Here is a 24,519-nt window from a genome sequence, read left to right as displayed (position 1 = left end):
ATACCTCGCGTTGTAATCAGTGGAATCAGGCAATGCTTCATTTGTTATCTGTTCAAATTTGATCATCTACTGATTTTAGAGGTGAAATTATTCCAATTCAGCTTCCATATACAAGATTTGCAGGATATCGATTTATATTCGCATAAGATTTCATTATTTGGTAGAGATTAGAACTGTTCATATAGTCTGATTAATATCACCATTGGTGTTTTCCATTTTACTCTGCAATATGGAGAGAATCCTACACTAGTAAAAGTATGTTTAGGTACCTTTTGAGTACCCTAGCATTTGAGAAATACCATTCGCTTCGCCACGTTCCCGCGCTCCCGGGGTCAAACCAGTCAACGTCATCTCACGGACAACCTTAGAACAAGCTAGGACGGACAAAGATGATATCGTTATTCCCATTTCTAAGAATAGCGTGCATGCATTACTAAATTTGGTATCCCCGCAAGTATAAACTGGGTAGAGCTGTGCCTCTCTCATTGCCTTCTCATCCGCCTCCAATGGCAACCCTTCCCCTCTTCGTCCTCTTCCTCGCTCTCCAACTCATACCTCATGAAACCGTAGCTATCGGCGTCAACTACGGCACCCTCGGCGACAACCTCCCGCCGCCGGCCCAGGTGGCGGCCTTCCTCAAGCAGCGGACCCGCATCAACCGCGTCAAGATCTTCGACTCCAACCCCGACCTCATCCGCGCCTTCGCCGGCACCGGCATCTCCGTCGTCATCACGGCCCCCGACGACGCCATCCCCTCACTCGCCAGCCCCGGCGGCGCCGCCGCCTTCGTTGCCGCTCACGTGACACCGTTCTACCCGGCCACTGACATCTCCCTCGTCCTCGTCGGCAATGAGGTCCTCGACTCCGCCGACCGCAACCTCATCTTCAACCTCGTGCCTGCGATGCGGCAACTTGCCATCGCGCTCGCGGCCTCCGGGCTAGGCAAGATCCGGGTCTCGACGCCGCATTCGCTCGGGATCCTCGCTGCGTCCGACCCGCCTTCGGCGGGGCAATTCCGGCGCGGATACGGCCGGACTATCTTTAAACCGATGCTGGAGCTGCTCCGCCGTACAAGATCGCCCTTCGTCGTTAACCCGTATCCTTACTTCGGGTGCTATTCTCTTACGATCGTTCCGAATTAAACTTCGCCAATTGTTTCACTATAATTTTAACCATCTCCCGGTATTTTTTTTACAAACAGGTACAGCCCCCAAACTCTAGCCTACGCCCAATTCCGGCCCAACCCCGGGATGCGCGACTCGGCAACGGGGCTAAGGTACACGAACATGCTCACGGCGCAACTCGACGCCGTGCGCTCGGCGATGAACCGGCTCGGGTTCGGGGACGTGGACATCGTGATCGGGGAGACGGGGTGGCCGTCGAAGGCGGAGCCGGGTCAGGGTGGAGTGAGCGCTGCGGACGCGGCGGCCTATAACGGGAACCTGGTGAAGTGGCTCCGGTCGAGAGCAGGGACGCCGCTGATGCCGAACCGGACGATCGAGGCCTACATCTTCGCGCTCTTCAACGAGAACCTCAAGCCCGGGCCGATCGCCGAGCGAAATTTCGGGTTGTTTTATCCCAATATGACGCCCGTCTACAACGCCGGGATTCTGCGGCATGGAGTAAGTGATTGATTCAACGTCAAAATCCGCTTTACAATCATGAACCTTTTTTTCTTTGCTATGTCTAAAATGTTATCTAAACTTGTTGGGTTTAGTCTGGATCGAGAGGAAGATCGAGAGGAGGAAGAGGAGGGAGGAGAGGGAAGAAGAGGACGAGGAGTGGTCGGTGGTGCGTGCCAAAGGCCCAGGTGAGTAACACGGCGCTGCAGAACAACATAAACTACGCGTGCGGCAGCAAGCTGGTGGATTGCAAACCCATCCAGAACGGTGGGCCGTGCTTCCTCCCGAACACCCTGCAGGCGCACGCCGCCTATGCCATGAACGCCTACTACCAAGCCAGCGACCGCCAGGCCGTCAGCTGCGACTTTGCCGGCACCGGCACCATCACCACCACCGACCCAGGTACGCATGTGGTTCGTGTTAAAATTATAAAAAAAAAAACTAATTCCTCATTTCCTAAAGAGTAAATTCTCTAACTATAATAACTTGTTTTTGCTGTTGGAGAAGGTCATCGCCACTGCAAGTTTATCTCGTAAGGAGAAGACGGTCGGAGGTCGGGGTTTCAAGGCTGACTTATTTCCGTTAACGTCGTCAGCTTTGCTGCCTTTTAATTCCAAGCTTGATTTACTAAGCATGGATTTAGACCGATCTAACTTGTAACTTTCTTTTATTCGTTTACTTATTTGGTATATGTTTGATTAAAAAGAAAAAGTTGTCACATTGGAGACATAAATAAAAAAAACATGAGAAGGCTCTCAGTGATAAAAGGCCATCACTGTAAATAACTAATGGTTTCAATTATGTCTGAGAAAAGAATATAAATGGTTGTAAAATTTGAGCAAATGTAAATGTAATTAGAGATACCGTTATCAATCTAAGATCTCTTTTATAATACTGTTTATAGCTGGAATGTCCTACATGGTAGATTTATGAGTTTAATATATGAGAAGGTGACAGTTACTATTAACAAGGGATAAGAGGAAAATAGCAATATATATATATATATATATATATAGTTGTAGTATCTAATATTTAGTATTTACCATAGCATAGGTTATTTCTTTCAAGATAAAGTAGCATAGGAAACTCATTGGTTATCTTGCTCACATGGAGGCTCGAACCCAGCACACGCGCCGTACAAACTGACTAATTCGGCAACGAGTAAGTCCGTCGACATCACATCATCTGTGGGAAATCGGAGTTGGTATTGTGCCGGCGACGGCGCCAATGGCTTGGCCTTCGCTTCTCTCTTCCAGTCCGCCTCTTCTCTCCTCCTCCCTTTCTCTCTCCCTCCTCCTCTCTTCCGTGGTAGACCATTCGCACCTCCCTTCCCTCTCGCTCTCTCTCTCTCTCTCTCTCTTTTCCTCTAATTCCAAATCCGAACCCTAATCTCTCTCCTCTCTACGAGCAGGTACTGATCCTAGCCCTCGGCGTCGCCGCCTTCTTCCTCGAGTACGTTAGGAAGATCGGATGCACGCACTCGTAAGTCGACTCCGATTCCCTCGCGTTTTGGATCCGCGATGGATTTTCTTATTTGGGGTGTAAATTTTCCGATCTTGTTTCAGGCTCGAGAGGACAGCCATGTCGGATTCATTCTTCGAGGATCCTAACTCGCTGAAGAAGGTTAGATATTGGAAAGCTAATATTTTTGTGAAGCCTGCTGCTAGGATTTACTGATCGGTTGATGCTTACGTCGTGAATTTTATCAAAAATTAGTAGACTTTGATCATGATGAGCTGCAAAGGGAATTTTTATTTATTTAATGAGCATTAGTTTTCTTAATACCATTTATCCTATCCCGTATTGTTGAATTAATTTTTATCCAACATCTGATCTGAAAGTACTCTACTTTTCCCTTTTTTGAAACTTCAGTTTTTCTTTTATCAAGTAGAGGTACTTCTATTTCCTTTTTTTCTGTGAGAATCAGATCAGTGGGTACTTGGGCCACAGTTAACATTGCAAAAATGAAAAGTTATGTGAAATCATATCTAGATTTTTGTATTAATAGTGGCATGTGAATTCTATAACTATGACCCTAGATCCTTGAACTTGTTACAATTCTCCATCAGGATGGTGGGTGGACCTGAGAATTGTCCCAATGTGGTTGGAGATGGGTGTTGTGGTTTTTATGTTATATTGGAAGAAGTTCCTTAAAGGCTAAACTACAAAGTTTTACTTTAAGGATGTCAGGCAGTTGGACTCTAAAAGACTCCTTATTGTGTGGAGGCTAGTAGAGTAAGACATACACAATGTTTCTTTTTCAGAGAGGTTGTTTTTGTGACTGAACTGCAACCACAGGGTCCAGCTTCACCAGCATTGCCTTCACACCAGTTGATGGCTTTCTTTGTCTTTTAATGTAGGGAGATTAAATGTTAATAAAGGAAAGGATTGTGTAACTGGAGAGAATCTGGGATATGAATCTGCTGAAAATTATTGAACATGAGTATACTGGATGCATATTAAGTTCACTTATTATCTTTTAGATGTAATCCTTTATTACAAATGCTATTTGTTATAGTAGCTGGATCTACTTAGTATTCTCACAGCAGAGCCTATACTCTTTTCTCTATGGTATTTACTCACTATACATCCTGACAGCTTCGTTTTCTTTTGGCGATCAGTTGCCCGCTTTGCATTACCAGATTTCAAAATAAGTTTGGATAGTTTTGTCATAATTCATGAAATGTTTCAGCTTATTTTGAACTTATACTTGAATCACATATATGCCAGGTTCCCTGTCCTTCAATTTTTGATCCTGCTGAGAAGTACATCTCGTTGATTATTCCTGCATACAATGAGGAGCATAGGCTTCCTGGAGCTCTTGTTGAGACAATCAAGTCAGTAGATGACATCCCTTTAAATTTCTTCTATCCTGCTGATGACATTCTCTTTATATTTTTATGGAGGAATATCCATTCTAAAGCTTTTCTCCTTTCATGATAAGCATTCCATTTTTATGTCAGCTAAAAAGGAAATTAATAGTTATACTTCTCAAGTTTTATGACGTTCTTTTAAAAAAAACATATATAAAGTTCTAAAACATTATCTTTAACTGATCTTTGAGGGTTGACCAAGAGCGTAGTAGTTTAATTTATTTGCTTGGTAGTATTATTGAAATTAATACTTTAGCTTTCTCATCATGGGAATCTCCTCATGTAAGCAAACCTAACTTGGAGTAGATATAATGATGTCAACTTTGTGTATTTTCTTATATTGAGCTCTGAGTATGCATAGAGGTTTGTTCCCTCTAATCCTCACTGATTACATATATGTCTTAACTTCGACAGTTAGACATGTATGACCATGAATTTTCTTTTGTAATATCTATTGCTTCCTAGAGCTTGTATATAGGTATCAAGCAACTACAGTATCCATGTATATGTGTAAGAATTCTCGTATCTATATCACCCTTGTTTTGCATTATAGTGTATCAAGTTGGTAATGTTTACCATGGAAGTTAGTCTATTCAGAAGATATATTGGCAAACCTAATTTTTGCAAAACTATGTTAAATTGTTAATCATAAGACTAATTTGTTCTTGTAAAATTACTTTATAGGTTGTCACTTGATCTTTGGCTTTGCTGTTTAATGAGTCCTTTCCTTTTTCCTTTTACAGCTATCTGCAACAGCGTTCAGCAGCAGAGAAGTCTTTTTCTTATGAGGTATGTAGATACTTGGAAGAGTGAACTAACCAGATAGGTACTCATTTGTTTAATCATGCTCCTGAAATCAAGTTGAGAGTTTCATCCTCCATGTGATTGCTTGCATATATGTATCTCTGTATGCATACATGCATTAATGCATAAATATAAGGTCTGCTTTGCCTGTGTGATGATCTTTCTTCACCTAGACCACTTGTGTGATGGTCTTTCTCACCTAGACTGTTGTAAGAAATGTAGACACTCCTCATATAAATTCGTTATCATCTAGGCAAGAAAGTAATAAGTTAGATGGATATTGTCCTAAAGGAGTCGGAGAATATTAATTAGGATGGGATGGCTAAAATTCAAATTAAGATTAGATCAATATTTGGATCCATCAGATACAATCTTGCTACGTGCTAATGTAGACTACTATTTGGTCTCAGTTTGCCACAAACTTGAGACATCTTAAGGTGGCTCTTGAGTTGTACAATTATAGCTTTCCTCCCAATGTCCTATTAAACAAAAGGAAGCTTACCTTAAGGTGATATAACTTGGGGCACTGTACTTGGTTCTACATGAGAAAGGAAGAAGATGAGAGTAAATGTAAATCTGTATAACATGAGATATTCTGAACGAGGGTTCTACAATATTTGACATTTTGATAGAAGATGTAGATAAGGATCTTCAGGAAACAGCTGGGTGATTTTCATGAACTTGTTGTTATGGACTCACCTTCTACCAGTTAGTTTGTAATTAAAATATATTGGTCTCAAGTCTCAACCTTTATGAAAATGCTTAGGTAAGTCAGAAAAACATATAATGTCTGGAGAAACTGGCACAAACTAAGTGTTTTACTATAAAAACTTATCTAAAAAGGAAGTTGCTGCACCTCTATCAGATATATGACCAAATAAATTTAGTTCAAGAAAATCCAGCTGCAGGGAAAATCAAAGATGAACAAAGAATTATGTTATTTAACTTGAATTTATTGCTTCTAATGGAATTTCAGAAGCTTTTGCTAGCAAAACTTACTTCAGTGATGGCCGTATCGTGCCGGTCAGTACTTACCATGCTGACAATAGGTCGGGACATGGCACGAGAAGTGTTGACTACAGCCTTTGAAAGGCTTGTAAAGCCTTTTGATGGGTGAGACACACTTTTCATTGTGCCGGCCACGCCATGTGTCGCCACGACACATGCCCCAATTTAACATGGGTTGTGCCTATGGCACGGGCATCCTAAAATAGAAGGCTGACCTGCTTAAGAAGAATTCATCTAGAAAGTTAGATGGTTTATGGAGAAAGTCCTCTTTGAAATTGAAGTTTGAATTACTCAGCGCGAATAATAAAGTTATCAATGTATCATCTAGGATCTTAGAGGTTTAATCTAAAGCCATGTGCAGTCTTGAAAATAGTATGGCCATGAAAATCTGATCCTTCTGTTAGCAAATTTTAATAGACTGATTTTTTCCTACTTACTAAAATTGATGTAGCACAAATAACTTTTCCTCATCTTTCGACTGTGTAAAAGTTAATGTAGCTAAAAGGTACCTAATGATACATTGGGGTTAAAGTTATCTTCACATGCCTTATGAGCATTAAGTGTTTAAAGATATTGTTTAGTTAAATGTCTGCAGTTCTTAGTCTTTATCATATTTCCAGAATTCCAGTCACATATCTTTTATTCTCTTCATCATTCAAAGTTTCAAACCACTATTTCTGGGAGAAGTATGAAATCTCTTCTGTAATTCACATTCTCTGAATAGGTATTGATAGTTGATGATGGAAGTACTGATCGGACATCAAAAGTAGCATTTGACTTTGTACGAAAGTACAAGATTGAAAATGTAAGGGTTATTCTACTTGGAAGAAACCATGGAAAAGGAGAAGCTATTAGAAAAGTGAGTCTCCTTCAGTACCTTTTCTTTCTCTTATTGGATTTTTGGAGATGGTAATGCAATCTTTTCTTTTTCTTTTTCTTTCTATATTTTCCTTTTGGAACTTCTAGAATATTTTGGATAATTGTATACTCCTGCTGTTGGTAAATCGAGTTCAAAGCTGATCAATGCTTCCGATTTTGTGAAAGCATTGTTTAACAGGGAATGCTCCACTCGCGTGGTGAACTACTTTTAATGCTTGATGCTGATGGAGCAACCAAGGTGACCGACCTGGAAAAACTTGAATCTCAGGTCTGTAGGAGCATCAATATTACAAATGCCAGTTTAAAATTTATATGAGATGTTGAATATGAAATTCTCTGGTGTCATTAAGATGGGGAACCTGATTATTATCTTCTCATATTTCCTTTCTTCAGATACAGGCATTGGCTAAAAAGGTTAAGAAACCTGATTCAATGGCTGCAGCACCTAGTGATTTGAGTCTGAAATTCTCTGACATTGAAATTGCTGCATTTGGTTCCCGTGCCCATCTTGAGAAGCAAGCTCTTGCTACGGTGCATTTCCTCTTTATCTTACTCTGAAACTAATGCAAAATTTTCCTATTTTTCATATGTTTTAAGATCTCATTCTCTTGTAGTTAAGATTCTCTCTTATTTCAGAGGAAATGGTACCGGAATTTTCTTATGAAGGGTTTCCATTTGGTAGTCTTATTTACTGCAGGTCGTGGAATTCGAGACACACAGGTATGCCTGTACAATACTAGATGGCCAGATTTGTTTAGTTGTGAGGGTGCCGTAGTTACTGTTGTTTTTTTGTGAGCCTGATTACAAGCTTCTGAAGTGTTAATACTTGGTTCTGTTACTTTTGGTGTGACTTGCGGCCTACTACAGTGTGGCTTTAAGATGTTTACAAGATCTGCCGCCCGGAAGTTGTTTACGAATATCAGATTGAAGAGGTATCTTCTTTATCTGTCATATAGATGAATTCTTCTTATTCCTTGAAGCCTTCCTAGATTCTACATGGTTTTCCTTTCAATGAAAATCTAGATTCATACAGAAATGTTATATTGTTGGCTGGCATCAGGTATTGTTCATATAATTGCAAGTTCTAAATATGCGTAATTTGCTGTCCAGATGCTAAAATGGTTATAAAATAATTATGTGGAAATTATGATCTAAGATAAGTGTTACAAGGAAGAACATTAACTAAATAGTATGAAGCAGAAATTAGGATGAAATTTGAGATACGGATTGATTGACTGATTTCAAGGAGATGAGATAATTAAGATGAGACAGTAGGTTGTTTGCTTCTGTTATTTCTGCTTTCTAGGAGGGGAAGTCTTACACAATATGCAACGGGCTACTTGGATTTTTAAGCAGAGTCTATGAAGCTGGATGTTTTAGTTTTACCAGTTGATTTTGATGTACATCAAGGATCAGGCTTCCTAAGTAGTGGTTAACTTGGATTTGTATTGACGTGATATCACAATTGTTTTGATGAAGATTGTGTAAGTTCATTTACACTTGTTATTTGTAGAAGGATGAGTTGGCAATGCATCTTAAAAAATTGAGAAACAAAATGGTGACTATGAAGTGTTGGTCTGGTATGAAAATGTTGATACAACTTAAAAGAGTTCTGTTTATTCTATATCGGGTTAATTGGATTGCCCTGGATAGCCCTTGCTATGTACAATGTTGTACCACATTTGATAATTCATGAATATGGTAACATGGTTAATACTTAATAGTTGTCCTTATGTATATTCCCCATGTTCTTTGTTGCAAAGTTGATTCATTCCTTACCAGCATTTAAGGGAAACTGATCCCATATCAGCAAGTACTCCTAACATTACTATTTTCTTCTTCTTTTTGATTAATCTAACATTACTAATATTATGCAGGTGGTGTTTTGATGTCGAGCTTGTGTACTTATGCAAACATCTTGGGATCCCAATGATTGAGGTCTCTGTTAACTGGTGTGAGATACCTGGATCTAAAGTACGTCTGACGAGCATTGTGCACATGCTATTTGAGCTTGTTCTGATTCGATTAGGCTATGGCCTTGGAATATGGAAAATTCACACATGATCTCCCCTTTTTTTTTTCTTCTTCCAATGGAGGGAAAATGAGGAACTTAATTTTGTTGCAATCTGAAGATCAAAAGATAAGAGTTAGCTTGGTACTTGAAAAGCTTTGAAGACTGCTAATATTACAAGGCAACTGCATCTCCTTCAGCCAATCTATCTACATTTCCATGGTTAGTTTATACTGGAATTCTTTTGTTGGAGAGGCTCAAGTTATAACAGTACCAGAATGGAGGGTTATACTGATAGAATGTGAAAACTTGGAAATTCCTTTTTCGGTATTGAAAAGTGACAGAGAAAGATTGCTTATTTTCTCTTCTAATTGGTAGTATAGGTATTTTTGCACACTTTCAGGAACAACAAATGTTTGCAGAGATTAAATGATTTTTTTGAGCCTATGCTCTGGTTTCATTGATAACTTGGTAAAAGAGTGCTGCACGATTTCTGGATGATCACGGATAATTTTTTTTCTGGATGATCACGGATAATTTCTGGATGATCACGGATAAGCTACTATATAAACTTTTTTTTCTCTTTGGCACATTAACTTCATGAGCTATATAATACCACCTAAATATTGTTGAAGGTAAAATAGTTATTTGATATTTTAGTCTATTTAGAGTGAGAGATATTTATTTCATATTTTAATCTATTTAGAGTGAGTGAGTGAGTGAGTGAGTGAGTGAGTGAGAGAGAGATATTAGATAGTAGAGAGAGATCTAAGTGTGAAAATAAAATAATTGAAAGGATCTATTTGATTAAGAACAAGAGTTTCCAAATGTAATTAACCCCCAGGAGAAACAAACCTAGCGTTCTAGCCCCAGTTCTTTTTCTTACCCCCCAATTTGACTCAACTGAGCATGGTGGCGTTTCCCTCCTCGCCTCTTTCAAAAACCCCCTCCTTATTCCTCCCTCCTTCCAATCCCGTAACTATAAGATCTGGAAGTAGAGCAGCAGAGCAGAACTGCCTCTCCCTTCTTCTATCCTCCACCTCTCTCCCTAAACTCCTCCAAACCCTAGCACACCTCCTCAAATCTGGCCTCCAATCCAACCCTCTCGTCCTCACCAAGTTCACGTCCACCTCCTCCGCCCTCGGCGCTCTCCCCGCCGCCGTCTCCCTCCTCGAACTCTCCGATGCCTCCTCTTCCGCCCACCTCTTCGATGCCTTCCTCTTCAACACCCTCATCCGCTCCCACGCCCTCTCCCCCCGCCCCGAAGACCGGCTTCACGCCGTCTCTTTCTACTCCCGCATGCTCCAAAATCGCATTTTTCCGAATAAATTCACCTTCCCTTTCCTCCTCAAGGCCTGTGCTGGGGCGCCCGACTGCATCGTCGTCGGGCCCCAGGTCCATGCCTCAGCCGTCAAGTTCGGATTGGGTGGTGATTCGTATGTCCAGAACACCCTCATCCATATGTACTCCGCTTTAAATGCTAGTTTTGGTGGTTTGGAATTTGCCCGGAAGATATTTGATAGAATGCCCAAGACGAGCCCAGTCACGTGGAGTGCTATGATTGGCGGGTATATTCGGGCGGGAATGTCTAACGAAGCTGTGGCCCTCTTTCGGCAGATGCAGGTATGTGGGGTGCCACCAGATGAGGTGACTGTTATCACGGTGCTGTCAGCCTGCTCCGACTTGGGCGCCCTTGAGCTGGCTAGATGGCTTGGGTTTTATGTGGAGAGGGAAAATATTCCGAAGGCTGTGCCTTTGTGCAATGCACTAATCGATGCGTTGGCCAAGTGTGGGGATGTTGATGGTGCAGTGGCTCTCTTCGAGCAGATGAAGGAGAGGAGCATTGTGTCATGGACGGCAGTTATTGATGGGCTTGCAATGCACAGCCGAGGGAAAGAGGCAGTTAGGGTGTTTGAGGCAATGAAGGATGCGGATATAGCTCCTGATGATGTTGCCTTTATTGGTGTGCTCACTGCGTGTAGCCATTCAGGCTTGGTCGATGAGGGGTGCAGCTATTTTGATTCAATGAGAAGGGACTATAGAATTGAACCCAAGATTGAGCACTATGGCTGCATGGTGGATATGTTCAGTCGAGCAGGGATGGTTGAACGGGCATTGGACTTCGTCCAAATGATGCCTATTGAGCCAAACACAGTGATATGGAGGACGCTTGTCGGTGCTTGTCGCGTTCATGGCAGGTTGGAGCTTGGCGAGAGGATCACTAAGGACCTACTCACTAAGGAGCCGATGCATGAGTCAAACTATGTTATGTTATCCAATGTTTACGCATTAACACGAAGGTGGGAAAGAAAGTGGGAGATAAGGAAAGCAATGAGCAAGCGGGGGATAAGGAAGGTTCCTGGATGCAGTCTAGTAGAGCTTGACGGCGAGATTTATGAGTTCATTGCTGGCGATGATTCACATTCTCAGTATAAAGAGATCTATGAGATGGTTGAGGAGATTGGGAGAAAGTTGAAGCGAGCAGGGTATGTTCCCACAACATCGGAGGTGTTGATTGACATTGATGAAGAGGATAAGGAGGATGCACTCCACTGGCATAGCGAGAAGTTGGCTGTTGCTTTTGCATTGTTGAGGACTCCGCCAGGGATGCAGATTCGGGTTGTCAAAAACTTGCGAGTGTGTGCAGATTGCCACTCTGCAATGAAATTTATTTCCACTGTGTATGATAGGGAGATCATGGTAAGGGATCGGAGTCGGTTTCACTGTTTCAAGAATGGGGTGTGCTCTTGCAAAGATTTTTGGTGATAGAAATGAAGAGCTAGGTCTTAGTTTCTGAGGAACAAGATTCTGTCCACTACTGACTCTACAAGGAACTGCATGATGCCTAGTGTAGCACCCATCCATGTAAAATTTTCAGCTAATAGATTCTGTAAACTCCCACAAAGGAGCACCTTGCAAGGAATTCATTTGATAGAGTTCTGAATTAAATTTGTATTTAGGATTGCAAGTGATCTCAAGCAAATATTTATCTTTCATTTGCAACATTTAGTTTGCTATGTTTACTTTTTATTATCTTTCGTATATTTTAAAATTCTTTTCCTTCAGGCTCAGTAAAGTAACTTTTATTCATGACACTGCTACTGAAGTAATTAGTTTTAAAGAGCTCGTTGAACTAAATTTACAAATCAGTGAATTGTTCTACTGAGTTTGCTTATGACAGGATGACAAAAGAATGATGAGTTGTATGCACACTGCATGGAAGCAACTAGGTACAGATGTACTGAGATGTTACTATGTCCCGTAACTGAACAATAACATCGTCAAGAAGATCATCTAATACCAGATCTTCCAGCTTCGAGGCCACATATTCGGAATCGTATTGGAGGTTCATCCATCCATCAATCTTCATGAGATCTCGTGCCACAACATTCTCCACAGTTTGATCCAGCTGCAGTTGAGAGCTGAGATAGTGACTGATGTTTGCCCAGACCTCTTCAAGGACATGATAGCCAACGGGCATCGGCCGAATACGAGAATCAGAACATAAGAACCAGGGGCAGGAGACGAAAGAATCATCATATATCTCTAGCAGCACTTCGTTGATTAGATCAAACAGAAGCAAATGATTCCGAGTCGAGCCAGGCTCATCACCAGAAATATTAAAATCAAGTGATGAGCCTTCTGTTTTTCCGAAAAGTAATGGATCCACCGGCTGATCAGGTGAAAACCATTCTCCAAGAAACTCTTTGCCACTGAATCCCGCTTTAGTCAATATATCCTTCACATACTGGAATTCAGCTTCATCCTTCTCATCCACGTGAACGTGCCAGTGTTTGATATCATCTAGCTCCACCTCCATATCTTCTAACTTATTGTGGGTACAATCCAGACCCAAATGTCTCCTTTGCATGATTGACAATTCAAGCTCCTCTGAATGTATTTGCTCAAATTTCAGCTCTGGACCTGACAAATTAGGTAAAAGGACAAACAGTTGTTGTCATGAGTGAAAGACCTGGAATCTCAGAGCACGCATGTTCAGTTATATTTGCTCTTGGTTGATTGTCTTCCTCCCTCGAACATTAATGAAGTAATTCCGTAGATTTAGCATCCAATCAATTTAGAGAGAGAGAGAGAAGGAGGTGGTCAGATGAGAGAAATTTACCTACATATTGACTAAAGAGTTTTTAAGAAATTTAGACAATGTAAGCGCAGGCTTTTCATAGTAGAGACATCTATTTCTGATTTTAGATACTTGACCTGAGATGGAATGCTTTGCAGAACTCATCTGGTCCTCTTGAATGATTGCCGGAGTGGAGATTGGGCTTGAACTTGTAGGAACCTCACTGACTTCCGCATGCCCAAAACCATGTAGACCATCTTCTGCCATTAAATCATCTGAAATACTGAACATTCCATGCCGATTGTTTTCTTCCAGTGATACCAGCTGTCCTAAACCTTCATAAACTGTTTCACTTGAATTTTCTTCCATAGTCTGTTCTACCAGTGTCTCCGATATCATACTTCTATCTGCACATACAGGAGTATCTAATGATTCAAACTCATTGGAAATAAAGTGGCCAGATGCTGCATCATCTAATTCCAGGTCCGACATTATCTTCACTGATTTAGAAGCAAGAGAAACATCATTTTGGTTGTTACTGCTTAAAGAGTGTGACTTAAGTTCAGGAAGAGAAAATAGTCTTGTAAAAGCTTTTGGTGAACTTTTATCCTGTGAAGTGGTACCTTCTTCCATGGAATTTAAAATCGCAGAAAACCTTCTGGAGACCTTTCTTGAATTAGACTCAAACAAATTGGAGTACCTACCTAAGGATTCAGTATGAGAGGAAGATCTCCTCATCATGCTCAGCACCTCCTTACTGTTTGATAAAGCAGGCCCTTCTCTCCCATATTTAATTCTCAAGTTGTATTTGTGAATTCTATCAAATGCTCGTCCCTTAGGCAGAACATGTAAGTTGTTTGCCACTTCAGTCACCTTATGCCCATATGGGATTTTATGAAGAATTCCATCCTTAGAGATTCGAGTATGTTCCTTTTTTTTCTCCTTTATGACATCTTTTATCTTTCGTTTGATGACTTTAAAATGATCTGAAACAGTTCGAACATTGCTTAGTTTTCTTGATTCACTTGGAGAATCAGGTAAGTGCCCAATATTGCTTTCTGTCACACTTCTGTCAATTGCTGCAATTTCTGGTTTGAGAATATTGACCTCTTTGCCTGAAATCGAGTCCATGCCCTTTTCTTCAGTTCTAAGATTGCTTCCTTTTCTTGATTCATGTGGAGAACCAGGTATGTGCTCAATATTGCTATCTATCTCACTACTGTGAATTGCAGCAACTTCTGGTTTAAGAATATTGACCTCTTTGCCTGACATTGATTCGATATCCTTTTCACCATTGTCCTTGGTTATAGGAGGTGAAACTATTTTCTGTACTTGGAAGTTCACATCTTGGTCATGCGATGCATTACTATGTCCTGGCAATCCTGATCCAGGAATTGCTCCATATTCCAATAATTCAGTTTGTTCACTGGAGGCCTGTTGTTCATGTGGACTTGCTAACACAAAAGATGGTTCTTGAAGAATTTTCATAAATAAATCTCGGTTTTCTCTGAACAGTCCTATCAAATCCATGAACTCCTGTGACTGGTAGACTGAAACATTGCTTCCTTTTTCGGTTGGAGAGTTTCCTTTCTGCTTTACTGAGCCTCCCTTTGCTTCATTTAACTTCTCCTGGAGAATTGATTGTTTCTCCTCTAACTGACTACCAAGCTTATCAATCTGATCATTATCCATGTCTCTTATGGTGTTAATGCTTCCGCACATTTCACATCGCCCTTGGGGAAGAGTCTCGGCCATTGGTTGTTGGTAGCTGGATGAAGCATCTGCCTCATGTGAAGTGATCTCAGATGGAATCTCATGACCAGAAGTTGGTTTGTCATGAAGAACATAATAGTTAGATTCTGAATGATGAATGGAAATTGTTCGAAGCAACTGGGATGCTAATGGAGACATCTTTCTTCTTTTATCCTTCTCCCTAGATCTTCTTTTGGATACGAGACTTCTGCTCGAAGCATTTCCTTTATCTTTCGTCTAGAAAAGCATCATATAATATATGTTTATAACCAATACAAACCAACTCCAAAGTTACAAAGAAATGAGAAATGAAGTACTGATACAATGATGAGCTAAAAAGATCTAAAGCCAAAGAGATCCTAAAACACATGTATTGCTAGCCCAAGCCCAATTACAAGAATCAACCAATGAAATATCGTAAGCTGTGCCACATATAATGAGGAGCAAATAGTAGTCTGCTCAAAAGAAAATCCATTAGGATGATTCTTCTGCAGAAGATGTTACTTCTTTTACTTAGAATCCTTTCATGATCGTGCAACATGCCTCTACATTGCAAAAAAGAAATTACTGAAGGCTATATTATTTTTCCCATGATTTTCTCAGTAAGGAATTGCAGAAGGTTAATTACATCAAATTTAACTGAAAAATGTTGTCATAAAGAAAGCCATAAGTATAAATCTAGCTAATATCAGAATAAAAAACACATTCTTTGCAACTAAAAGAGAGGGGAAAGGTTATCTAACTCACTAGGAAGTTTGCATCTTTTTCTGAACAGCAAGGTGCTTCCCTGGTTGAAGGAACACTGTAATTCGTCCCCATCACCTTCGGTCCTAGAGAAGAGAAATGTGATAAACATGATAGGCACAATAATAAGCATATGATACACCAGTGAACGAACTAATACTAGAAAAGATCTGCATCAAACAGTCAAATGTTCAGAATGTGTTCATGCTGCAACAGAGTAAGAGATTTTTCTTGCTGAATCATTTCAGATCCCAGTCGCTTTCTATCTAATTGCAAATATCTAAATGCTGAATTTGTTTGGTTCTAATTATGGACCAACAAACCCAGGTTATCTGGGTTGAAGTAGGTCTCCTAAAGCACTTCTCTTCATATGAACATTATCCTCTTTTCTTGGTTCTTTCACAATATTACATCTTACAAATATTTTCTAACCATATACAACAAAAGACGGCCAACATTCATTGAGAAGAACCAGGAGATTATACCAATCACTTGCAAATGGACTAAGAGAAGCAGAAAAGATCCTTACTTCCATCTCGAGTTCCATCTACGTGTTTACGGTACGCGAGCATCTTCCTCACTCGATGATGATGATGATGCAAGGCAAGGAAGTGAAACAGGCTCTCCATGCACCCAGGATGGTGCTTCTCGAACGGCAATTCAGACCTCTCGGATCGCGAACTCTCCCCCATTTGTGACACAAAAAGCTAAAAGAACATGCAACCAGCTGTCCTCTATATGGCAATTAGGAGAACACCTGATGTGCTATACCATATCATCCAATACGAACCAACGGAAGAGCAGGCAATACCAAATCAAAGAACCACGCAATCCTCCAAATCCCAGAAAATACTAACAAATAAACCAAATGGCTATTCTCTAAAGATTGGGAAGGCAAGAAGGGAGATTTCTTTTCTTTTGTTTTACCTTCTCCCAGAGGAGAGGATTATGCTCCACCTCTCCTTTTCACCCTCAAATTTACCCATCTCTATTTGCCTTTCTATTTCGTTCGTTTGTGTTCCCTTCTTCTTCTTTTTTCTATTCATAAATCCTAGCGGTGTTTTATATCCCGCTTTTCCCGCCTTATACCTATCAACTGCTGCAACCGAAATAGGGAGTAATACAATCCTTTAGTACCACATCGCCTAATTAATAGTGTTCAAGTAAAACGACCGTGGATATATAAGAATCAATTTTATTTAATTTAGTCAAAATTGAGCTTAAAATATATAGTTTTTTTTTTTTAATAGAAAAGGTTTGCATACATGTCATTTAAAAAGAAAGTGAAGCACTAAAAGGTGAATCACTTCATTCTCTACATAGTTAATCTTAATTTACTTTTGGAATAAGATTAATTCTAGAATAAATAGCCTTCTTTGTTATCTCTAAAATAGGGTCTTTATTCTATAATTAATTATTCTTACGTTCTCTTGTATCGTTAAATAAGAATGTAATAATTATTTTTTATACGATATAAAGTGAAGGAAAAAAAATATGAAAAATATCTTTTATTTTTTATAAAATTATTATAAATATCTTTTGATTTGATGTAAAGTAGATTGATAGGATAAATTTTAATGGTAAATTAGTAATTAGGTTGGTGTGGTATAAAATATAATTTGATGAGTAGTGTTTGTTATTCTAGAATTAGATATTATTCCAGAAAACAGAAAAGTTATTCTTGAAATAAACATGGGGCTAAATGACTAGACTCAGCTTGGTTGTTTAGCCGACTAAATTAAACAAGGGAGATGTAGACATCCACATTTTACGATCCAAAATAAGGAAAGAGATTCTTGAGTTACGAAGCTCATTATCCATGTTAACTGCATTAATCTCACGTATATAGCTAACTTATCCACTTTGTCGATTTTGGTGATTGAGTGATTGCATGGTTGTTAGTAACCTCGTGACTTAACCCTACAGAGTAACTTCACAATTATCAACGAAGAGAGGCTTAGCCAAAATAAAAGTAACCACTATGGCACGAAGCATCCAACCAAGATGTCTGTCACCTTCCCGCTGAGTAGGCATGCATAGTTAGCGATCTTTTTGACAAGGGCAATATTGTTAGTGCAATATTTCTATTTCACGACTAGCCTATCCTCTCGTAAGAGGAGCAATGTCCAAGCATTCGTTCATTAATTCTTTTATACATGACTTGAACCTCACGGCTCACATTAGTGAATGAGTGAGCAGCTTAGAGATAGCAACTTTACTCTTGCTCAGATGATTTTTATCCAACGTGTAGAATTGAGAGATTACTACGAGGGGATCGATGGGCTCCCCAACCCTAGAGGCTAGTTATTGCGCAATTTTAAGGGAGAGAGATTAAGAGATCGATAGTCTCCGAAATCATACCTAGAAATCACTGTAAAAGAATTTGCAGGTCTCACCGATCGATATGTAATTTTCAGAAAAGATGTGAATAGAATCTCAATCTTATTATTAATTTAAGATCCTATCTACCTTTGAGATTAAGAAGAAAAAAAATCTAATTACTCTATATTCTTACTCCTCAAATAACCTACTCTAAATTAGAGATACAAATTTAAGGATTTGTTGATGCAAATTTTCGTGTCCTAGCTAGACTTGATCATTGGGCCATTACACTTGGCTAATAATATTTTGTACAATATGATCATTATACTCGGTTAGAGCCAGATATCTCTCTAGCCACGGGTGATAACGAGCTATAATATTTTAGAATGACTATAATTAAATATTTAAGCTTGATCGACCCGCCGGATGATAACCTCTTATCCAGACTCAATCACTATTGGATTTCTAGGCTCGGCCCATTTATATATCGGTCAGGTAGAGTCCGATATGCGACACGTAGCCTTTGAGATCCGGGGTGCCTCTTCATTTTATTAAATGCTCTCCCACAATATCTGTAGGGTTTTTGGCAAAATCGGCTCCTAGTGTTAGGGTTTGGGTTCCCGCCGTTAGCGAGTTTGAGGTAAGAAGCGGATCTCCCGATCTCGATCATGATGAAGGGAAGTCGTAGATCTGCTCCCTTGAAGCATTTACTTGCTACTTGTTATGATTTTATTTGTTTTTTTTTTACTTGTGAATTTAGAGTTCCTGGCGGATCGCGATGGCTCCTTCGCAGCCGAACACTGGGCTATTCGTTGGGCTCAACAAAGGGCACATCGTTACTAAGCGGGAGCTTCCTCCTCGCCCTTCCAGCAGAAAAGGGGTAAGATTAGAACACTCCTTTTACTGGAAATGAGTCTTCTTTTTGTTTGGTATTCTGTTACGCTTCTTGCATTGTTTTGATGAGCAGAGCGGATTAAATTAGTTTATTTGCTAGTGTATTATGATAGATTGCATTTAGGGCACTGGAAAGTTATTCTGTAAACAAAAAAATTGGATCTTTAGTATCTAGAGTTTCATCCTTTAGGACATGATTTTTGGCATATTTACAACAGTATCTTCCTCATTTTGTTCATTATTTGTTGGGATCACTGTCGATGGTATCATATAATCTTCTATTAAGCTGGATTAGACATGGAGATTAACGACATTTTGCTTCAAAGTTAACTTTTTGTATATTTTTTCTTCATAGTCTGCTATAATAGATGAGGTGCTTAGGCCAGAATCTTTACGCCATGCGTCTTCTTAGAAGCAATATTTTAGGAGTCTGAGAACCCACCAATGACTACTGGATGATTGTTAAACAACCACATCATTTGGTTCTTCATATGTCAAGGACCAATCTTATGCTTACTGGAAGAGATCATGATATTTCTCCTGTAATGCTATGTCTTTCCAGTGAACCTAGTGCTGTTAAGTTATTCTGTTTGGTTGGTCTAAATTTTGATGGGGATTGTGAAATGTTATATTTCAGAAAACTAGCAAGAGGGTGCATTTTGTGAGGAACCTCATCAGGGAAGTTGCTGGATTTGCACCCTATGAGAAGCGTATCACTGAGCTTTTGAAAGTTGGAAAGGACAAGCGTGCACTGAAGGTAGCAAAGAGAAAGCTTGGTACACATAAGCGAGCAAAGAAGAAGCGTGAGGAGATGGCTAATGTTCTCAGGAAGATGAGGTAACTCACTGTTCTTCTTGTCGTATGATATTCTTAGAGCATATTCATTTTAATGCAATTGTTTATGAATTCTTTTTCATGTCGATGATACATCAACAATTATGTAAGAGTTGCTTATGGTCATCTATATATATTGTTTGTCCTCTTTACAGATCTGCTGGAGTCTCTGAGAAGAAGAAATGAAACTCTGCAGGTGGTTGAGAAGTTCCCTCGGCATGATGGAACCTGACTGCAGAATTTTGATAGTTTGAACTTGTTTTAGATATTTACTAGTTTTTCATTGAAAAATTTTCTCAAAAATTTCATCTTTGTAAGTGCCTGCCGCTAATTATATGTGGCTTTCAACGACTATTATGATTTTTGCTTGTATTGAATACTTTTTCCAGCAAATTTGTCCAGGATAATTTCTGGTGCTACAGCTTGTTGGGTTAGCAAAAGAGGTCTGATATTCGGTTCTTTTGGGCTTCTAGCAATTACTGTTTCATTCAAACTAAGTGCCTGGTGAATAGCGACTGTGATCTGGAATGTAATTATTTATCCTTATTGATCAATGGAGCTTAAGCAACTCAAGGATTTTATACTGCTTGTAGATCCAATGAGAAGTGTGTTATTTTCCTTGTTGATATCGTTGACATATGCTTTTAATCAAGGTGGATGTTAAGTCCTTATCCTTAATCTCATCTTTTCTATCCTGATTCATGTAGGCATTGGGAAATTGGCCTTTTTTTAGTCATATTTTGGTGTATGCATTTGCTTTCCTTCAAAGCCTGTACAATGCACAAGGTGTTTTGATTGAGAAATAATTGTCAATGAGATTGTGTAAGATGATTCTTCTTAGACCATTTCTTGAGGACAAGGTCTATTTCATGGTACTCTGGACCGGTTCAATTCACTGGTGAAGGTAATCTATATTTGTCGGGAGTCAAATATGGAAGCTTTTGAGCTACTTAATTTCCTTAACCTACCAAATTGGAGGTATCTTTTTCTCTTTTTCCACTTGTAAAGTTGTAGGGAAATTTGCTTACTCAATCCAAGATAAAATGGTGCATTTTTGGGTGGACGACAAGAGAAGCAAGAGGAGAATAGAATGTGGAGGAGGAGGCTCGAGGAGAAGAAGAATTGACTTTCATATTTTTGTCTTGCTTGGCCTTGCTCCTTTTACTTTAAGATTTCGACTACTAAAGAAACTAAAGTTCCATCAAATCCTAAAGGTTAATAGAGGTATTTAAGGCATTTAAAAAAAAGGAATAGTTTATAGTTGAAGAGATTTTCTTTCTTTTTTCTTTTGTCATCTGCCTGAATCTTTTCTACAAATATTTAATAAAATATGAGTTTGATTTGATAGATAAGCGAAAATTTAGGGTGTTAGCCCAAAGTTGTAGTATGATGTGATATCTCTATGGTCCAAACTACTACTACTTGTTTGTCTTTTTATTTGTTATGCGGAGATTTGTAAATCATAAATTTAAGTGAAAAGCCAGGATATTAAATACAAATTTTCCAAAGTTGTAGTATGATGTGATGTGTGATATATCCATACTACTAGTTTGTGTTCTTATTTCTCATGCAGACATTTGTAATAGAAAAATGCTTTGAAGACCTTATGAACTACTTATTTATATAATAGTTTGCAATAATTTCCTCCAGAAGCCAATAGATTATATAACCTTTTGATTGTAGGATAAGGACAAATTAAAAATTAGAATGAATATAAACTCATCATTGGATAAGGGATGGTATTATCTTTGTTTTTTAGTGTCTGGATAATGTTTAGTTGTGGCAGTTAGGATAAGAAATATAGAAAACTAATTGCTTTTCTTAGTTTGATATAAGTAGATAGTTGTAATTAATTTTATTTTGCATATAGAAAACTATTATACTGTCTTACTAGTGCCCCAAAAATAATTTGACTAAATTCATCATAATTCATACAATACATATAGTATCAGAAAAGCCATCACAATATTGGATTGAATCTTCAAAATGTGACAAAATACATCACCTTAAGTAGTCAGATAAAGGGTTTTAGAGAGTAAAGTTCTTATCCCCCATCTTATTTTTCTTATCCCAGTTTTTAGTTTCATTATTTTTATGTTGTTTTGAAACAAAAGGATGGTTTATCCTAAAAACCATCCCTTTTGTCCCAGCAACTAAATGGAAGGAAAGGTGAAATTTTTGCTGCAATTAGTGATTCATGACGCAAGTAACAACAAACCATCACTGACAAAATTGAAACCATGAAAGCTCCCACGTTGGCATCTCTGTTAAAAGGGCCTCATCAAAGACCAAAATCAATGTGGAAACCACTTTGCAATCAATCAGACACCAAAGATTCCACAATCCAAATCAATAGGGACAGGTAGAGGACAGCATCCAAGCCTTAATCCCATCCAATACTTAAAAAGCCTGATAAGATTCTAGAAGGACTCAAAGTGAAGAAAGAAAAAAAAAATCTCAAACGAACAGAAAAGAAAAGGACTAATCTCTAGTGTTTTACTCCTCTGAATTCATAAAACAGTGAGTAGATTAAACATAAATTCGTATCTAAGGCATATGTTAATACTGGTAATAACTTCTTTCTGTCTTCTTTAAATTCTTTTTTTTTTTTCTTTCGCCATTTCTGCACGTGTAGAGTTGAACTGTTTGTAGTAAATTGGTGCAAATCTATGTACGAAGGATGCTGTTGTACCTGGATAACAAGTACATATCTTCACAGCATGGAATTTTTGCTCCCCAAGAGACAAGAGTAAGAGTCCAGAAGTTGCTGGAGAACATAAGCTTGATCAGAAGCAGGACAAGAAAGATTTACCGCTCTGATAGTTTGGAAGGACAGCTTCATGGAATCCCTTCAGCTGTTGTCTTGTGGTGTACTACGTCTGGGGATACCTGGAAATGTGTGATTATTAATTAATACTTCTTTGCCAATCCTTTTATTACCAATGGTTTGGTTTGAAACATTAGTTGTGACATTGAAAGAAGATTATAAAAGAGGGAACAAGAAGGAAAGGTACTGCAGGCTGCAGCATTTGGTTTTGAAGGGGAGTTTTGAGAGTGAGTGCATGCACGGATTTTGTATTCGCTTAGTCGATGGATTCGTGGTTATCTTGACAAAAAAATTTCACATAAATGTTGTGTCTTTTCTTTTTATATAATTCTCATTTTTGGGCTTGTGGACTCCAATTAATTGTAGGAAGAATTGCCTTAATTTTGGACCTAAAATTAGCTATATAGCATTGGTATTAGTTAGCCTAGCAGCAGTATGAGTGTTGCTAGAGCTGCTTTTGTATTAAAAAGGAGAGAAAGAGAGAGAGAGAGAGAGAGTTAAGCATAGAGATGCATGTCAGATTAATTATGAAGGTGTGCATGGCACATCAACTTGGAATCTAAGGAGTAAATGGATGATGACAGAGGATAATGGGCATGATTGAGATGATCATGTGAGGCAACGTGAGCCAAGTATGGAATCTGCAGTCCCTTCCTTTAGCTTTTCCTTTCTTTTGTTTCAGCTGTTACTACTATGAGTTGGAGGAGGACCCAACTATACCACACTCAATCTCTCTTCTATTAGGACCCATTCTAAAAGTTAAAGCTGCCTGCCTCCCCCTTCTCTAGCTTCTCTCTCTCTCTCTCCCTCTCTCTCTCTCTCTCTCTAGATCTCACCTTAAAACTTTTTTTTTTGTTTCACTAAACCCTCAAAACTTTTGCCAAATATATTTTCTACTAATTTGATCCAATTTTGGCAGGCTGCCACGAACTTCATGCAGTCAGGTTTGGAAGTACCATCCAGTACTCGTTCGTGTCATCTGCTCTACTGCAACTATCTCCCATCCAGTACACCTTCGTGTCATCTGCTCTACTGCAAGATCTCCATCTATCTATCTATCTATCTATCTATCTATCTTTCTCTTCTTCTCTTCTCTCTATATTTGTTTTTCCAATGCTCTTAGTATGCTGCATACGGGGGGTTGGTTTGCTTTATTCCCTCTCCAGCGGAAGACTTTGCATTGGACTTGGCGAAAGCAGACGAGAAACCAGATTCCCTGCAAGGATTTTCTGGAGATTTCACCTCCTCTCCTTCTCCTTCTCCCTGTTCCCTTCTGCCTTTTTTTTTTTATATCTTTGCTACTTCCAATGCATGTCTCCTACTATGAATATATGGCTTTAATATCTCTTTCAGGTGGATTTGGGATTCTGTGTAGACTGACTTACTATAATATAAATTTAAATACGTATAAATACATCAATCGTATGTTCTATTATCTCTCTACATTTTATTTCAAATGCAATCAAAATGATCATCGTTACGAATGTGTCGACACACATCGAATGCCTAAATCTCTTTTAAGGATACATGAATGTTATGGTTCTCTTTTTTCTTTCTTTAATTTGATAAGAAAAAATAAAAACTTGTGAAATCTTTCTATATATAAAGAGAGAGAATCTCTACTAAACTTATAAATCTTAAACCTTAAAACCTAGATCGTTGAATCTTCGTTGTGGAATAAATTCCACCCATTGGAATTCATGGCCGCTTCAATATAAGCCAACCATCTCTATATACCAGACTAGCTACCACCGATTGATCTCTCTAGTCGTCAGATAGTCAAAATGAATATTTGAATCCTTGAGTCTAAGAGAACACTTAGGAAAGATAAACAAAAAGGTTACATCTGATTGAGGCATAAATCAAAC

The 24,519-nt window shown here is 39.0% G+C and overlaps 5 protein-coding genes across 6 annotated transcripts; 4 read left to right on the top strand and 1 right to left on the bottom strand.

Moving 5' to 3' along the window:
- Window positions 1–506: 506 nt before the first annotated feature.
- LOC140769846 (glucan endo-1,3-beta-glucosidase-like) lies at window positions 507–2,282 on the top strand. The gene is made up of 4 exons (XM_073110729.1): window positions 507–1,111; window positions 1,202–1,626; window positions 1,731–2,035; window positions 2,130–2,282. Exons 1-4 carry the CDS (start codon window positions 507–509, stop codon window positions 2,280–2,282), a joined length of 1,488 nt encoding a protein of 495 aa, XP_072966830.1.
- A 429-nt stretch (window positions 2,283–2,711) lies between these two features.
- On the top strand, window positions 2,712–9,657 carry LOC140770517 (uncharacterized). 2 transcript variants are annotated; one of them, XM_073111738.1, is made up of 11 exons: window positions 2,712–2,930; window positions 3,034–3,104; window positions 3,188–3,245; window positions 4,353–4,459; window positions 5,239–5,284; window positions 7,032–7,166; window positions 7,365–7,454; window positions 7,580–7,717; window positions 7,823–7,906; window positions 8,054–8,118; window positions 9,064–9,657. In XM_073111738.1, exons 1-11 carry the CDS (start codon window positions 2,850–2,852, stop codon window positions 9,248–9,250), a joined length of 1,062 nt encoding a protein of 353 aa, XP_072967839.1. In that variant the 5' UTR covers window positions 2,712–2,849; the 3' UTR covers window positions 9,251–9,657. The 2 variants fall into 2 exon arrangements, with proteins under 2 accessions (XP_072967839.1, XP_072967840.1); XM_073111739.1 differs by having other exon boundaries at window positions 2,755–2,783.
- Window positions 9,658–9,788: 131 nt separating this feature from the next.
- On the top strand, window positions 9,789–12,187 carry LOC140770516 (pentatricopeptide repeat-containing protein At4g21065-like). The gene has a single exon (XM_073111737.1). It carries the CDS (start codon window positions 10,107–10,109, stop codon window positions 11,961–11,963), a length of 1,857 nt encoding a protein of 618 aa, XP_072967838.1. The 5' UTR covers window positions 9,789–10,106; the 3' UTR covers window positions 11,964–12,187.
- A 175-nt stretch (window positions 12,188–12,362) lies between these two features.
- LOC140770985 (uncharacterized) lies at window positions 12,363–16,783 on the bottom strand. The gene is made up of 4 exons (XM_073112330.1): window positions 16,304–16,783; window positions 15,778–15,860; window positions 13,416–15,267; window positions 12,363–13,121 (listed from the first exon to the last, which is right to left on the bottom strand). Exons 1-4 carry the CDS (start codon window positions 16,464–16,466, stop codon window positions 12,424–12,426), a joined length of 2,796 nt encoding a protein of 931 aa, XP_072968431.1. The 5' UTR covers window positions 16,467–16,783; the 3' UTR covers window positions 12,363–12,423.
- A 1,836-nt stretch (window positions 16,784–18,619) lies between these two features.
- Window positions 18,620–20,284, top strand: LOC140770688 (large ribosomal subunit protein eL36x-like). The gene is made up of 4 exons (XM_073111939.1): window positions 18,620–18,736; window positions 18,857–18,976; window positions 19,628–19,827; window positions 19,980–20,284. Exons 2-4 carry the CDS (start codon window positions 18,875–18,877, stop codon window positions 20,008–20,010), a joined length of 333 nt encoding a protein of 110 aa, XP_072968040.1. The 5' UTR covers window positions 18,620–18,736; window positions 18,857–18,874; the 3' UTR covers window positions 20,011–20,284.
- The last annotated feature ends 4,235 nt before the right edge of the window (window positions 20,285–24,519 follow it).

Source organism: Typha angustifolia, chromosome 11 (assembly GCF_048772165.1).
Source record: "Typha angustifolia cultivar Huaian chromosome 11, ASM4877216v1, whole genome shotgun sequence".
Lineage (NCBI taxonomy): Eukaryota > Viridiplantae > Streptophyta > Magnoliopsida > Poales > Typhaceae > Typha > Typha angustifolia.
Note: the sequence above shows the minus strand (reverse complement) of the source record. Positions and strands in the feature narration are given on the sequence as shown.

Bases quoted from the DNA above. Each gene is read 5' to 3' on its own strand.
- LOC140769846 (XM_073110729.1), top strand. From the start codon at position 507: ATGGCAACCCTTCCCCTCTTCGTCCTCTTCCTCGCTCTCCAACTCATA. The intron at 1,112-1,201 runs GTGCTATTCTCT...TTTTACAAACAG, and splicing joins AACCCGTATCCTTACTTCGG to GTACAGCCCCCAAACTCTAG. The intron at 2,036-2,129 runs GTTCGTGTTAAA...CTGTTGGAGAAG, and splicing joins CCGACCCAGGTACGCATGTG to GTCATCGCCACTGCAAGTTT.
- LOC140770517 (XM_073111738.1), top strand. From the start codon at position 2,850: ATGGCTTGGCCTTCGCTTCTCTCTTCCAGTCCGCCTCTTCTCTCCTCC. The intron at 4,460-5,238 runs GTCAGTAGATGA...TTCCTTTTACAG, and splicing joins GCTCTTGTTGAGACAATCAA to CTATCTGCAACAGCGTTCAG. The intron at 5,285-7,031 runs GTATGTAGATAC...TTCTCTGAATAG, and splicing joins AGAAGTCTTTTTCTTATGAG to GTATTGATAGTTGATGATGG.
- LOC140770516 (XM_073111737.1), top strand. From the start codon at position 10,107: ATGGTGGCGTTTCCCTCCTCGCCTCTTTCAAAAACCCCCTCCTTATTC.
- LOC140770985 (XM_073112330.1), bottom strand. From the start codon at position 16,466: ATGGGGGAGAGTTCGCGATCCGAGAGGTCTGAATTGCCGTTCGAGAAG. The intron at 15,861-16,303 runs GTAAGGATCTTT...TCTCTTCTCTAG, and splicing joins AGATGGAACTCGAGATGGAA to GACCGAAGGTGATGGGGACG. The intron at 13,122-13,415 runs GTCAAGTATCTA...CTAATTTGTCAG, and splicing joins TGCAAAGCATTCCATCTCAG to GTCCAGAGCTGAAATTTGAG.
- LOC140770688 (XM_073111939.1), top strand. From the start codon at position 18,875: ATGGCTCCTTCGCAGCCGAACACTGGGCTATTCGTTGGGCTCAACAAA. The intron at 18,977-19,627 runs GTAAGATTAGAA...GTTATATTTCAG, and splicing joins GCCCTTCCAGCAGAAAAGGG to AAAACTAGCAAGAGGGTGCA. The intron at 19,828-19,979 runs GTAACTCACTGT...TCCTCTTTACAG, and splicing joins AATGTTCTCAGGAAGATGAG to ATCTGCTGGAGTCTCTGAGA.